The following is a 16,749-nucleotide window of genomic DNA, read 5'->3' as shown; positions in this document are numbered from 1 at the left end:
GCATCAATTCTCTTGCAGGAGAGATTGACAACTCAAAGAATCTGGTCAGTAGCTGTGAAATGTATTTGGAGAAGGGGTATGATTAAATGGGAGTTGTTGAAGATGGGGGGCCTCTGAGAAAGAGCCATGGGGAGGGATTAAGTAATTATCTTTGACTATTTATCAGAGGTGGGCTGTTCATGTCAAATTTGACAGCCTGAGACCACCACAGAGATACCTCACTTAATTCATGAGGAAGAAGGCTTTGCATGCTGTGAAGACACATTGGCGTCAAAGAACTCTGCAGTGGGTCCCTGGGTGTCTCCAGCATTGGTGCATTGATTGCAAGGAGAACTTGGGTGTATTTTACAGCTAAATCTGCTCTATGTATAAAGAAAATTATGTAGTGAATATGCTGATAAATTCCATATAGCATAAAATGATTTGTGTTTAATTCCATGCTCTAGTTCAAATGCCACTGGCACACATAGGAAAAGGGTAATGTCGATATCCGCACCAGGAGAAAGTAACAAAAGAAAATGAGATCTGCAGCAATATCCCTGACCATACTCTTTTGTTTTACAGGTGATGCTAACCAAAAACCTCAATGTACAACAAGGGATGGTAAATGGTGCTCGAGGTGTTGTCATAGGCTTTGATCCTGGGAACAAATGTAGGTGTTTAAACAGATCTAATGCTGTCAGATGGTCGAATGTGGTTAGTGATTTAAGAACAAAAAAATCAGGAACATGTTCTTGTTTCAATAGATTTCTATTTTCCAAGACCGACAATAAGAAACTTGTAATAGTGAGGAGGTAGGGTGAAGGGAAGTGAGAATAGTAAAACATGAAAATGGGAAAGACCAAAGATGACATATTGTACACATTCTTGGGTGTTTATAAAAGAGATTGAGTTTGGCTTGTTGTATACTTTTTGGTCATCATTTACTAAATAATAGCACAATTTTGAGGAATGGCTCTGCTTGATCAAAATTCTGAATTTTATTTTGAAAAGTTGACATCCTAGGTGGACTGTGGAGAGTCGTGCATTTTATTCAATATTTTAAAAACTGAATTCTTCCAAAAAAAAATGTTATATACTCAAACCAATGAGACATGATCTCTGATCTACATTTATTTCACCCTACTATTTGCTCGTCATCTGCTCCTATTTTTAATTCTCGCTCTCCACATTTAAGAGAGAATAAAATATCTGGGCTAAGAGAAATGTAGAGAAGATAAAGGGGCTTTATAGGATTGCTCTGAGTACTGACTTGGACCCATAAGCTGAAAGGCCCCATTCAATTTCACAGTAGGACATGAATGTTGTTCACATCAGATCACTGTTTTCTTTCACCTGCTGTTTCTATTTACCATTGAGATCCATCAAGTGTCTGCTAACAGTAGGAAAGAAACTATCCTTGAATCTGGAGGTCAAGCCCATTTATTTTCTGTCTGGTCAAAGTGGGGAAAGGAAAGAATGTGGCTGGATTGAGATGAGACCTTCAGTCTTTCCTCATTCCCTTGAAATGGGGAATTTTCTCCTGCCTAAAGACTAAAGAAATCTGTTTAATGTATCAAATTTATTTGTCCCATTATACCTGGTACAATGAGAAGAATTCTTCCATGAGTCTAATAGATCTACTCTAATATTGGTATAGCCATTAAATGAGGTAGGGCAAGAGCACCTTCTCTGAGTATAGAGATGTAATGAAAAAGATCAATTGGAACAAAGCAAGGGCAGGCTGAAAGCTTTGTTGTAAGGTTCATTCAGGAGCCTTACGGCAGCAGGGAAGAAATTGCCTTTGTCTTTTAGTGTAATTTCATATTCTTAAATCTTTACTCAATGTGAGGAGGGAGAAGAGTGTGTCCAAGATGTGACAGGTCATTCACTATGTTGGTTGTCTTCCTTAGCCAGTGGGTGGGAGTGGGGGGGGTGGTGTAGATGCATTTTGTATACTTGGTAGAAGTTGAGGGGCATGAAGAATCTCCTTAGTCTTCTAAGAACATAGTGATGCTGGCGTGATTTCTAGATTGTCATGCCCATATGGTTTGTGTCAGATCGCTGGAAATGTTTGCTGTCAAGTACTTGAAGCTATCTATCCTTTCTACTTCAGTGTCGTTTATGTGCCCTCTTCTAAAATCTATGATAATTTCCTTCATTTTGTTGACATTGCGATTGTTATCTTGGCATCATGCCACTCGACTTTCAATCTTAATTCTGTGCTCCATCTCATCATTTGATACTTTGTCCATGACTGGGGCAGTCAGCAGATTTGAGTTTACAGCTTCAAAATAATTCACCAGAATGTGGTGCGAAAGGGCACAAGGTTACATTGTGAGTTAGGTCTTTTTTTTTTTGTTACAGTGTTTTAATTTAAATTGTTAATGAAAAGTAAATCTGGAAATCAAGCATGCTTAATAATGTTTATACTGATCAGGTATTAGAAGGGAACCCAGTAGGTAATATCCAAGCATAACTGGACAGAGTAGAATAGAACCAGGTCTGTAATCTTACTCAGCTAGTTGATATTGGAAGCAGGTTCCCTGTTTCCAGGCAACAGAGGAGGAATTGATTAGTTTTATGGAAATAATTTGTGACGGTAGAACCCATTTCATGTTTCCTCTACCACATGCAGAAGCCTAATAGCCTGTATATGCCTGAGATTGTCTGATCTCAGAAGCTAATTAGGCTCAGGGCTGGTCAGTTCTTGGAGGGAAGACCGGCTAGGAACATCAGGTGCTCTGCAGGTTTCTGTTGAGGGGCGCTGCACCAAGTGGCGACTCTCTGTCTGCCTTACAGTAGACAAAAGTTAAAGAATTTCATGTATGTTACATTCTAAATGTAGTATTACGAGAAAATAATGGAACCTTTACGAGTGTTCTTACAAGTGCATCATTGTACATTTTTGGTCTTGGTATTGAATGTGCAACATGTGGTTATCCATCTTGATATAGTCTAATTTATTTTTTTAATTCTCTGTTAGCAATGCCCAATGTCCATTTTATGTGTGGTGTAACAGAAACAATAAAGCCAGAAAAATGGTTGGTTAAAGCCTCAGGTGGGACCTATGTGACCAGACAGCAGCTGCCTCTGAAGTTAGCCTGGGCCATTTCAATTCACAAGAGCCAGGTATGTAATCTAATTTGATTTATGATCATTGGTCTGGATTTTCCAATAAATGGAAGTTGAAGCAAAAGTGTGTGAGAGCGGGACAGTTAAGTATAAGGAGAGTGCCCGTTGTGTGAGTGGGCCAGAGTTAGAGTGGGGAGTTGAGGTTTTGGCTCAAGAGGCCTACATGAGAAGAGGCTGAGGCCAAAGAAAGCGGTAAGAAGGGTTTTTCCTTTGGTTATTGCTGATTTGGTTGCCTGTAGTGCAGTGCAGGTGTGTGACAGATATGACAGAGGCATGTTCCTCCTGTAGGATGTGGGGATTCATGGAATCTGATGGTTTCCCTGATGACGAGACCTGTGGGAAGTGAAGCCAATCCAGCTCCTGAAAGTCCATATTAAGGAGTTGGATGAACTAAGGATGATCTGGAAGTCTGAGCAAGTCATAGATAAGACTTTTGAGCAGGTTGGGTACACCTAGAGTGTAGGATTCAGCTAGTAGATGGGTGAACACCAAAAGAGGTAAGGGAAGAAAGAAGTCAGTGCAGGGTCACCCTGTGGCCATTCCCCTCAGCAGCAAGCATACCCCTTTGGATACGGTTGAGGGGGAGAACCTAACTGGGCAAAGCAGCAGCCAAACCAAAAGCAATGTGGTCACCTCTGAGCCTCCGAAGGGAAGGGTGAAGTCAGGCAGAGTGATAGTCATAGGGGATTCAATAGTCAGGGGAACAGACAGGAGACTTCTCCAGCTGCAAAAGAGGCGCCAGGATAGTGTGTGCCTCCCCAAGTACTCAGGTCCAGGATGTTTCTGAGCGAGTGCAGACTATTCTTGACAAGGAGTACGTGCAGTCTGAAATTGTACTTATTGTTATTAATGGCATAAGCAGGAGTGGGGTCGAGGGCCTCCAAAGTCAGTTTAGGGATTTGGGAAGGAGGCTGAAGAGGAGGACTTCCAAGTTGGCAATTTCTGGATTATTCTTGGTGCCCTGAGCAAGGGAAGGTCAGAACTAGAAGACAGTGCACACAAACAAGTTCGGGGGCAGGGTTTCAAATTCTTGGATCATTGGAACCTTTTCTGGGGAAGGCGTGGCCTGTATAAGTGGGATGGGTTGCACCTGATCTGGATGGGAATCTATACTCTTCCAAAGAGGATTGCTAAAGTTGTTTTTTTTAAACTACATTTGCAAGTGGTTATGAAACAAAGTGAAGAGTCAGAGGAAAAGGTGGTTGGCACACAAGTAAAGACAGTTGGTTGGGAGTTTGTGTTGAAGGACCTGCAGATGGGGCAAAAGTGCAGCCAATGAGATGAATTGCAATGCAATGGAGACAGTCAGAAAAAAAGTAACATGTACAGGGCTGAAGGCACACAACATATGTGGATGACCTTGTTGTACAGGTACATAATGGCAGATATGATGTTGTGCCCTGTGATGTGGAGTTGTGGCTAAAGGATGGATGTCATTGGGAGCTGATTGTCCAAGTGTACACAGTGTATCGAAAGGATAGGCAGGTAAGTAGTTAGGAATAATATTAAGAGGTGACATTGGATAGAAGATTTGGATAATTGTAGGTTGAGTTATGAAATAGAGGGTTAAAGCATACTTTTAGTAGTTATAAGACCTCCAAAAAGTGGCTAGGATGTGGACAACAAATTGCAACAACAGATTGAAAAGGCTTGTCAGAAGTTCAATGTTATCATAGTCATGGGGAATTTTAACTTGCAAGTAGATTGGGAAAATCAGGTTGAGACTGGATCTGAAGAGAGAGAATTTGCAGAATGATTACGAGATTTTTTTTTATATAGAGCAGCTTGTTGATGAGGCTGCTACAGGATTGGTTGTACTGGATTGGGTGTTGTGTAATGCACCAGAGGTGATTAGAGTAAAGGAACCCCTGTGGGGCAGTGATCACAATATGAATGAGTTCATATTGAGTTTTAATGAGGAGAAACTGTGACAGATTGTTATATTTTATATTGTTTTATTAGATTGTACTAACATCCATTGCTGCTGTTTTACACACACAGACAAGCTTTAAATTAGCTTGGAAAAACCAATTAACTACAAAAGTTTAAAATCTCAAAACTCCAATTTTCCATCTGAAAAGATGAGGCCCCAAATGTTACGAGCCCAGAGGACCCCAGAACCCATCAGCAATAGATATTCACCAAGACAAATGGTTACTTAAACAAAAGTTGCTTTTAATTATCTTTAAACATGAAAATGGGATCAAACTTTAACATATGACTATTAACAACCTAACTTAAACCCCTTCTAATTCTAAGCCGACATGTAGATAATGTGCGTGTAAGTTCAGAAAAGTTCTTTGATTCATAATCCAATCTCAATTCTCACTCCTCCAAGTTCACTGGTATCAGGCAATCCTTATACTGTGCACAGAATTCAACATTTATGAATTTCACCAGGCTTTGCTGCTTGTAAGGTAAATGGTTACTGCTCAGGAAAGGTTCTTGTCGGTTTTCAGAGGGAAATTTGTTGCTCATTGAACCCCACAACTGATCCCTTCCAATCAGCCATTTCAGTGTCTTGCTAAAGAAACTTGCCCCATCAGGGTTTTCCAGATAATAACCTCTTTCTTTCAGGTCACCACAGAGTTCCTTTCTTTTTCTCCATTTCAAGTGAAACATTATGCAGCCAGCCATCTCCTCTTGTATGGACCTCAAGGGCTTTGACTCGGCTGAACTAAGAACTCACAACCTGTCTTCCAAATGGCGGTTTTTCCACAAGCTTGCCAGCTTGTCCTGTTCCAGTCCCAGCTGCTGCTGAACTGTAGAACAGAATTCTCTCTCTCTCTCTCTCTCTCTCCGAGAAAACCACATGACCCTCTTAGAATAGCCAACTGCACTCAGTCAGACTGCAGCTCTGGACCTAATCTTCTGAGTTGTTCATCTGTTTCTTTCCAAAATAATAATACAGCATGTCCAATTAACACCTACATGTAAAGTCCTTGTGGGCAATCTTCAAAGTTTGTGCAAAGGCACCTGGAGCTTGAACTGTCTGGTTTGAGCAGAGCTCTGGCATTTTAAATGAGATCTGTTTTGAAGTATTTATATGTGACCCACACTTTTAAAAAAAAAAAAAAAAAAAACCTGCCACAATTTATCTCCTTTAAAATGTATCTACAATATAAAATATAACATAATCTGTCACAAAACTAAAGTCAGAAGTGTCAGTATTTTTGTGGAATAAAGTGAATTATAGTTACATGAGAAGAAATGGCCAAGGTGAATTTGAAGGTGGCACCAGCAGGGAGGAGACAGAAATTAAAAAAAATGTCACCACTGTGGCTGACCAGGGAAATAAAAGCCAATGCAAAAAACAAGAGAGGGGGCATACAAGGAATTGAAAATTAGTGGGAAGTTTTTGAAAACTTGCAGAAGGTAACTAAAAACTCATGAGGGAAAAGATGAATTGTGAAAGTAGGTAGCAAATAATAGAGGATACTAAAAGCTTTTAGAATATAAAGAATAAAAGAGAGGTGACAGTGGATATAGGACCACTAGAAAATGACACTAGAGAAATAATAATGGGAGACAAGGAGATGGTAGAAGAGTTAAATGAGTATTTTGCATCATTCTTCACTGTGGTAGACATTAGCAATGTGTCAGATATCCAAGGGTATTGGGGAAGGGAAGTGAGTGCAGTTACTATTATAAGGGAGAAAGTGCTCAGAAAGCTTAATGGTCTAAGGACCAGATGTATTGTACCTTCCAGTACAGAAGGAAGTAGCTGTATAGATTGTGGAAGCATTGAATTGGCATGGTTCCAGAGGACTGGAAAATCCCAAATGTTACTTCACTATTCAAGAAGGAAGGGGAGGGGGGGAGGGTAGCAGAAAAGATACTGTAGACTCGTTGGCCTGATGTCAGTGATTGAATGATGTTGGAGTTTATTGTCAAGGATGAGGTGATGGGATATTTGGGGGCACATGACAAGTTAGGCCAAAGCCAGCATGGTTTCCTTGAGGTGAAATCTTGCTTGACAAAACTGTGGGAATTCTTTGAAGAAGTGATAACCAGGCTAGATAAGGGAGAGGCAGGGAATTATGTGTATTTGGATTTTCAGAGGTCATTTGACAAGGGACCACACGAGGCTACTTTACAAGGTATAACAGGAAACATGCAGTGTGGGTAGAACAATAGCTGATGGGCAGGAAACAGTGTGTCTGAATGCAGGGATCAGATTCTGGTTAGTTCCCAGTTTTGCTAGTGGTATTCACAGAGGTCAGTGTTAGGGCCACTTCTTTATATATCACTTCGTGACCAAGTTTACAGATGATTTGAAGATTGGTGGAGGAGCAGCTGGTGTTGAGGAAACAGGAGGACTTGGCGAATGGGCAAAGAAGTGAGGAATTAAATGCTGTGTTGGAAATGCACTTTGGTAGAAGAAATAAACAGGCAGATTTATTTCCTAAATGGGGAGTAAATTAAAAATTTCCAGATGCAGGATTCTATGACGATAAATTTGCAGGTTGAGTCAGTGGTGAAGAAGGCAATTGTAATACTGGCGTTCACTTCAATTGAGGAGGTATGTGATGTTAAGACTTCGTGAGATACTGATGAGATCTCACTTGCAATTTTGGGCTCCTCATTTAAGATGACATGTGCTGACATTAGAGAGAGTTCAGAGAAGATTCACAGGATTCCAGGAATGAAAAAGGGTTATCATATGAGGAATTTTTAACGGCTTTTGGTCTTTCCTCAGAATTTCGGAGCATGAGGGGGGAAATCTCTGAAACATTGAATTTGAAAAGCATGGACAAAGAAGAAGTAGAAACGTTGTTTCCTCATATTAAGACAGTCTATGGCAAGAGGCAGCAACTTCAGGAATGAAGGACATCAACTTAGAGATGCAGAGCAATTGCTTTCGTCAGAGGGTGATGAATATGTGGAATTTGTTGCCACAGACGGTTGTGGAGGCCGGGTCATTGGATGTATTTAAGGCAGCGATTGATAGGTTCTTGATTAACCAGGGCATCAAAGGTTATGATGACAAGGCCAGGCAGAGGTGCTGAGTGAAAAATTAATCAGCTGATGATTAAATGATGAGGCAGGTTTGATGAAATTCGAGTCTACCCTACCATCCAGTCATGGGCCGAATAGCTTATTTCTGCTCCTATGTTATCTTTAAATTGATGTTGAGAGAATGAATCTTGGAATCGTGCTTGATAGTTTTAATCATTATGCCTGCACGGATCAGGTAGGTTTTTTAATTGTAATAATTTAATCTCTAACATATTTATTATTTTCATTTCAAATTTATTTCAGTTGTGTCTTATTGTGGAAGATTCTCCACTGCAGGGCCTGAACTTTCCAGTTCTATGGCAAGACTATTACAATTGAGACACTTGAACTGTAAAATTATTTTAATTTTAACCTAATTATCACGTGCACTCTTGAACATTCATTTAACTTGCATCATATCAGACTTTACTCTGTAGAATTTGGAGTTAAAAAGTACTGTTGTTAATGTTCTTCCTATAATGTGGTATTAATGCTTTGCTGAAGGTGCTGGCAGGGATGAAGACATTTCAATAAGGAGGGGAGAATGGAAAAATTGTTTTTTTTAATGGAGGAGATGAGGACCTGATTGTATTTATGAGGGCCATAGACAGGGTAGATAATAAGAAACCTTTCCCCATTATTGAAGAGTTTGAAACAAGAGTGTGTAGGTTTAAAATGAAAGTAGGAGGAGGATCAGGGTAGTGTTAAATCGTTAGAGATGACAGGATCAGAAGATTTGGATCACTGTAGGTTGAGTTAAGGAATGGCAAGAGTAAAAGGACACTGTTGATAGTTATGTAGAAATTTGAAGAATTCTTTTTCATCCAGAGACAGATGAAATTCAAGGGTGTGATGGAGTCAGGAACTCTCAACGTTTATGAAGCATCCTGATGAGCTTTCGAATTTTCAAAGCAGAAAAATCATAGACCAAGTGGGTGAATGGGATTTGTGTAGGTGGGCACTTGATGTTTGTCATGAACGCAGGAGGCTAAAAACCTGTTTCTGTGCTTTGACTCTGATTTTAAAATGTTGAATAATATAATTTTCACTGGTAAAATTTTATAAAAATTAAAGATTTTAAACAAAAATTTCATTTCAGTTTGCTTTTCCCATGGCATCTTGGCAATATCTGCATCCTGTTAATTATCCAATTATTTTTTGATGGGTTATGATTTGCGAATGCCTTGGGAGCTAATTTGGAACTTGAGGAGCTTAACAACAAATCTCAAACCACTTCCTCATATCTCTTCATTTTGGCTCTTTTTGGTAGTCCTTCTGGGCTTTTAGCAGTAAAACTTGCATCTAGTGTATAGAATTATTTTAAAATAATACTGCTGTGTTTCATGTGTAGAATTGGAAAATGTAAGAATGAAATAAATTTCTCTAGTTTGTTTCTAATAACTGCAGAAAAGCACTTATTTAGAATAAGTGGAGAATTGGTTAAGAAAAGGAGGGGATATATATGTGGGTAAGACAACAAGGAGGAACTGAGCTACTTGCAGAGTATAGAAAATGTAAGAGAATGCTTAAGAAGGAAATTAGGAAAGCAAAAGGAAGACATGAAGGTGCTTTGGCAGATAATGTGAAGGAAAATCCAAAGGATTTCTTCAAGTATATTAAAAGTAAAAGAATAATAAGGGACAAAATTGAACCCCTAGAAAATCAGAGTGGTCAACTATGTGTGGAGCCTCATGAAATGGGGGAGTTCTTAAACATTTTTTTTTGGATTGGTATTTATGCAGGAAACTGGCATAGTGAATAAGGATGGAAGGGAAACAAATAGTGTGGTGGAACATATGGAGATTGAGAAGGAGGAGGGGCTTGTTGCCTTGCAACAAATAAAGGTAGACAAATCCCCTGAACCAAATATATTCTCCTACAGCTGGAGGGAGACATGCTGAAATTGCTGGGCCTCTGGCAGATAGATTCAAAATATCTTTAGTCACAGGGGAGATGCCAGAGGATTGGAGGGTGGCTCATGTTGTCCCACTGTTTAAAAAGGATTCATGAGAGATAGGATTATAGTTATTTGGACCATCATCAGCTGATTAAGGACAGTCAGCATGGATTTGTGCATGTAGGTCATGTTTAACAACTCTTGTAGAGTTTTTTTGAGGAAGTTACCAAGAAGGTTAATGAGCGAAAGGCTATGGATGTTGTCTATATTAACTTTAGTAAGTCCTTTGACAAGGTTCTACAAGAGAAGTTGGTTCAGAAAGTTAGGACACTAGGTATATATAGTGAGGTTGCAAATTGGTTTCAAACAGGGTGGTGTTGGATGGTTGCTTCTCAGACTGGAGCTCTATGTCAAGTGGAGTGACTTTGGCATCTGTGTTGGAACCATTATTGTTTATTATTTATATAAATGACCTAGATAACATAGTGAATTGGATCAGCAAGTTTCCTGATGATACAAAGATGGGAGGGGTCGTGGACTGTGAGAAATATTTTCAAAGCTGGACCAGCTTGGAAATTGGGCCACTAAATGGCTGATGGAATTTAATGCAGATAAGTGTTAGGTGTTGCCCTTTGGAAGAGTGAACCAGGGTAGGACATACACAGTAAATGGTGGACCATTGAGGAGTGCGGAGGAGAAATACATTGTTTCCTGAAGGTGGCATTGCAGGTGGACAGGGTTGTAAAGAAAGCTTTTGGCATTTTGGCCTTTATAAATCAAAGTATTGAGTATAGAAGTTGGAATGTTAGGTTGAAGTTAATCAAGTCATTGGTGAGACCACATTTAGAATATTGTGTGCAGTTCTGGTCACCCAGCAGCAGGAAAGATATCAATAAAATTGAAAGAGTGCAGAGAAGATTTACTAAAATTTGCCAGGTCTCCAGGAGTTGAGTTACTGGGAAAAAAACTAAACAGGTTAGGACTATACTCCTTGGAATGAGGAAGGATGAGGGGGAAACTTGATGGAGGTTTATAAGATTATGAAGGGTATACACAGAGTAGATATGAGTAGGATGTTTCCACTTAGATTGGGGGAGATAAATACAAGAAGGAGAAGTATAAGGGGAAAGTTTTTCATTCAGAGAGTGGTGGGAGTGTGGAATGAGCTGCCATCTGATGTAAATGCAGATTCAGTCTTGAGTTATACAAATAAATTTGATAAATACATGGATGGGAGGGATCTGGAAGGTTATAGAATGAGAGCAGGTCAGTAGGACTAGCTAGTTGTATTGGTTGGCACAGACCAGTTTTTCTGAGCTGTAATGTTATATCATTCTATAAAATTCATAACAGAATTTAAAAGATCGATTTTGAAATCTGAAGCCGCTGCTTCCAAATTGCAGTGCCTTAATGCAGTTCAGCAAATGATTGATGGGAAATTGGTAGTCTGTTTGACATTCCTAATGTTCATATTTGTATAATTTTGAGGATGTTGTGTGTTTGGTTGTTTGAAGCTATATGTGTTGGTCTCCATAGAAGCTGAATTGACTGTAACTTGCATTTATTCTTCTCTTTCTTCCTATTATCAGGGTATGACATTAGACTGCGTTGAAATTTCATTGTCACGAGTATTTGAAAGTGGCCAGGCGTATGTAGCTCTCTCTCGTGCACGTAGCTTAGAAGGTCTCCGAGTGATGGACTTTGACAGCAAAATAGTCCATGCCAACCATGATGTCTTGCGCTTCTACAACAGATTAAAAAAAGAACGGATGACGATGCAGGTGTGTGTGAAAGATGGGGAGGGGGAGTGGTGTTATTTCAAGTCTTGACTGCATATGTTGGAATTGGTTATTTTATTGTAGAAACAGCAGCCTACTTGTAAAGGGGGTGGAGAGAAATGGCTCTGATATTCACAAGGCCCAATTTAGGCAATGTATTAATTTACAATTTATCAATTTTCCATGGGACCCGAGCATAATTCAGCACAGAATTTGTTCTCTGAAACTATGGGTCTGATTTTAATTTGAAAAAACGAGCAACATGTCAAACAGCAAGGGACGATGAGCTGAATTCCCAGAAAATGTTAACTCCTACCCTTAAAGATATTGGTGCAATGGGAGTGAGTAATGGAAATAGTTCTATTTCAATTGATACTGGTCATCTATCCATCAATCAAGAGGATTAAAATTTCCACATGCAATTATCAGTTCAAGAATGAACTGCAATAACGGAAATGTATTAGTTCTTGCATCTTTATTCATGATTCTGCAACACAACTATTTTAATGAAGATTTGAAATGGTTAGAACATTTATTATTGGACTTCGATTTAATGTTAAAAATGTTTAGCAGTGAGACATTTGGCCTAAATCAGCTGTCAATGTGTTTCTAATAACGTAGTGATGTATAGAAACTGCTTGAATACGATTTATCATTTAGCAGAGGTTTGATACTTTCTGGAAGATCTACAGAAATAGGAAACTAGGTTTGTCAGAACCTACCAGCATTTTTACCCACTCACTTATTGCTGCAGTGTTGAATTTTTAAAGTTCCTGTGTAATTAATTGTGTTCCAAGATATTTAAACATTCACTCCACTGATCTTTTGTTTCAGTCCTCATTGGATGGCTATGTTGAAATAGAAGATAAGGAAAACAAGAAAGACAGCAGAATTTCTCTTTGAAGACCTCTTACCCATTGTTGCATACTTTATTGTCATTGCAACTTATTTGAAATTTGTCTGTTTTATCTTAATATTTGTGAATTGATACTTAGATGAAATGTCAACCAGTTGTCTTGGAAATAGAAACTTAAATTGACTTTTCAATTCTGCGCAATATCCTTCTCCTTTAGGATCACATAAACAACCCTCTATTTAATAAAATAATTAAGATGTCTGGTAATTAAAATATTTTCCCACATGAAAAGGAAAAGTTCCTTTTCTATCTGACATTATTTCTCTCTCCCATTCCACCGTTGATGTTTTGCAGGGTTATAGTTCTAAAGCTTTAGACTAGGTAGACAAATGGCTTGCCTTATTTACTATTGTTTTCTCTATAATTCAGTGGTTTTCAAACTTTTTCTTTACACTCACATACCACCTTAAGCAATCCCTATGCCAAAGGTGCTCTGTAATTAGTAAGGGATTGCTTAAGGTGGTATGTGAGAGGGAAGAGAAGGTTGAGAACCACTGCTCTGGACCTAATTGTTACTGAAATATTTTGGTTGAGAAAAATTGTCATTGGCCCATTTCCTTTGGAGTTATGAAACTGTGCACATAACAAGTCAATTAGGTATGATTTAAAACAGTGGTTCTCAACCTTTTTCTTTCCACTAATACCACCTTAAGTTATCCCTTACTCAGTCAGAAATTAACTACCACCCAGGCCCTTAACACTGAGCTCTAGTAAGGCCCCCACTGACCTTCCCCACAGCCCCCCCCACCCCCGGGTGATACCCTCCCCTCATATTCTAAATTTATCTGCCGGGTATGTGCTCTGGATGTGCGTGTGTGCGCTGTGCTTACTGATGGTATAATTGATGGGCTAGGTGGTAATAGCCTGGTGGAAAGGGGTGCATGAGGAGGGAAGGGGTTGGGCTGGTGTCAGCCACTGTCAGGGATTTCATCACCAAACTCTGACACAGGGCTGCATTTGGGGCAGTGTGTCTAGTCTCTGTTCAGCTCTCTGCTGCACAACACCCCCTGCTTGTACCAGCCAGCCGCCCTGCTTTTCAACCATTTACAGCGACGATTGCACACTCTGGGTTCAATTTTCAGAAACTGTTGTGTCATTCATAATTTATTTTTAAACAGGATAAATAATTAAAGTGGTCACTTGGTTACTCTGCTCCTGTGGCAGTGGCAGTGGCCAGCTGTCCAGGGTTAATTGAATCAGTTCAGGAGGCAGACCTCCGATTCGTGCGCACTTTTACAAACTATTAGATTTTAACATCTCTCCGACTGAATTGGACGTTAAAAATCCAGTAGTTTGGTGGGAAGGTGGATGGGGGGGGGATTGAATTAAAGCTGCTTGCCCAGAGCACCTGGAGGTAGTTAGTGGCATTCTGGTAGTGGCACTCTGGTAGGCACCGCTGGGTGATGACTGAGAAGCCACCTTATTGACTGGGCTTGCAATGGTGGCTGCAGAAGCACAGGCAGTGCCAGCGGAGTGGCATTGACTGCTAGAGTTTACAACGCTGATTTTGATAATTGGATCATGTGCTATGACTGTGACTAGGACGAGGTACACAGTGACAGACTGAGAGAGAGAGAGAGTGTGAGGGAAGGACTCCGAGAAACCTCATTTGTATGCAATGGTTGCCAGTATGAAGCAAGTTCCTAAAACTAATATCCGTACTGTAATTGTTATATGGATATAATTCATATGTTTGAAGCTAAATTTACGTAACAAAATAGTATTTGTAATGAAAATAATATAGACAAAGGTTAAGTACTGAAATATCTTGGGAACCTCAGGCCCCTTTACCCTTCAGGCCCCAAGGCTTCAGCCTAATCATCCTAATGGTTAATCCACCACTCCAGTTACTAATCACAGAACACCCATGGCATAGGGATTATTCAAGGTAGTATGTGAGTGGAAAGAAAAAGTTTGATACCATTAGTATATTTGAATCATTCTTTTGATTATTTACAAAATAAAAATAATGAGTATTTTGTCTCATTCATGGTTGTTCTTCTCATTTTAACAACCTCTGCTTCCTGCATCTACTTTTGGGGAACTTGTGGACATCAGGGATTGGGACTGGACGAATCCTACTCTTCACTTACTGGCAGGGTTCAGCATCTTAGCAATTGAAGACTGAACAATTTTTAAATGGCTTTCTGCAAATCAAGTAGGAGAAGCATTAGAATTTTAAATTCTGCTTGTAATAAAGAAAATTGGATTTCTAGAAATTAATGATGGATTGTTTATGGTACAAATTGCACGTTCTCTGTTCTATTCCACCTTCAAAGGAACCAAATTTTGTCAGGTCATTAGATATCAGTGCCTATCATGTGTTTTACAAATGTTGTTGAGTACAAGAGACTCCAAGCACTTCCATGTGACATTTAGGTTATTACCTTCAGCAGATTCCCAGAAACTCCTTGTTGCCCAGAAACTGAACTCGATACACAAACATTGTAGTTATAAGGACATGTTGAAGACTGAATAAATCCCTTTCTGACATACTACCTTTCCACCGTCAGTGAACCATGGCAGGGTACACATACAGCAGTATTCTGGTTGGATAATTTATACAATAATTTCAAAGTTTCGTCAATGGTTTCTCACAAGCTTGTGACCGTTACTATCTAGAGGCAGAAGAAGCACCAATTCTTCAGTCAGGTTACACAGTCTTGAAAACATAAAGTTTTGTTGATGTTGTGAGATCTAAATAAGATAATTTTGCATCTTGCAGCACTTAAGAACTGCCTTCTTAAGCCAACCCAATACCTTCTCAAAGTTTATTGGAAATAGATAGTAAATACAGGCTTTTCCAGTGCATACATTCTATTCATTAATTATAAAAATGATTTTTTTTTTTAAATCTGAGAACATAAAACTTACAAATTTATTATCTCTAAAGCCTCCAATCTAAACTTTAAAGTTCTTGCAAATTGGAAAATTGGCTTAGCAGAAGTGACAAAAGATGTGTGAAATTCTTAAATGTTATTTGTTTGAATGTACCCTAATCTTATAAAATGTTTTGATTTTAGGTTTCAGGACAGTATTTAAGCTGTATAATTTTCTTTTCCCCTCCTACAGTAAATACTTTAGAAATAATCTGTCCTCTGCTGGTCAGGAAAAAAAATCTGTCTAAACACAAGATATAAAAGAATGGAAGTATTTTGAATTATGTGCTAGAATTTGTGAGTTAAACCAATAATAAGGTTGAGATGCAGTTTAGCATGCATCTAGCAAACTGCCTTTGGATCTCTACTGGATTACCTGAAGAAGCGTATGCTCTCTCCCATAGCCACCTATTTCTGCCCCATTCCTGTTCTGAACATTACATATTCCTTAAGCATTCTCACATAATTGGTGGTGCAATTAGTGTAGTGCAAATAAAAGCTCTCACAACTGGAGGGAGAACAAACGGTTTTGTTAGCTTATAACTATGGGTAGGGTTTCACATTAGTCTTCGGAAGGGTTCTGGGTTTAGGCAGGAAACCAGGATTATACGTGAGCAGATGGGGGTGGAGCCAGCCATCAGCACAACACACTATCAGTGAATCCCAGTTCACTGCATTTACCCCTTCCTGTAGAATTTAGGGTCTGTGAATGAAGACAGAGAACATGGGTTCAGAAAAGAAGTTGAAAAATGTTCAGTTATTTACAAATCTACAGATTTAAGCAGTCCGGAGGTCTAGAGATCCTGGTGGAGTACCTTAGCACTGGGGGCCATGGACTCCTTGGGTCTCCTGGTCCCCTTATGAGGGAGAAGAGGCAGGCTGGGTCTTTGGTTCAATGGTGGAGGTGGATGCACTTTCCTCCTGAACCAGATCCCCTGAGGCCCTGACTCGGGGTGGCGAGAATGAGCTCCTTCGCTTGCAGAGCACTTGAGGCAACGGACCCTCCATTCTGGCAGATGCCAAGTCCCTGATGGAGACGTTGTCCTCCCTGCCATCTGGGTACTCCATATAGGTGTATGTGGGATTGGCGTATAAGTGATGCAAGATGAGAAATTATCTTATTTAGATCTCACAACATCCTTTCTACCAGGGGTCAGTCTTGCTTCT

The 16,749-nt window shown here is 39.5% G+C and overlaps 1 protein-coding gene across 2 annotated transcripts in view; it reads left to right on the top strand.

Moving 5' to 3' along the window:
• The window catches only part of pif1 (PIF1 5'-to-3' DNA helicase homolog (S. cerevisiae)), a 46,833-nt gene extending 33,999 nt beyond the window's left edge, over window positions 1–12,834 (top strand). For both annotated transcript variants that reach the window (XM_069938956.1, XM_069938957.1), the window contains exons 10-13: window positions 565–652; window positions 2,966–3,111; window positions 11,599–11,790; window positions 12,622–12,834. In XM_069938956.1, the coding sequence (XP_069795057.1) occupies window positions 565–652; window positions 2,966–3,111; window positions 11,599–11,790; window positions 12,622–12,690 (495 nt within the window). In that variant the 3' untranslated portion in view covers window positions 12,691–12,834. The remainder of the gene's footprint in view (window positions 1–564; window positions 653–2,965; window positions 3,112–11,598; window positions 11,791–12,621) is intronic.
• Window positions 12,835–16,749: the final 3,915 nt, after the last annotated feature.

Source organism: Narcine bancroftii, chromosome 5, assembly GCF_036971445.1.
Source record: "Narcine bancroftii isolate sNarBan1 chromosome 5, sNarBan1.hap1, whole genome shotgun sequence".
Taxonomy (NCBI): domain Eukaryota; kingdom Metazoa; phylum Chordata; class Chondrichthyes; order Torpediniformes; family Narcinidae; genus Narcine; species Narcine bancroftii.
The sequence above is the reverse complement of the archived record's forward strand: the minus strand, read 5'-3'. Positions and strand labels throughout refer to the sequence as shown.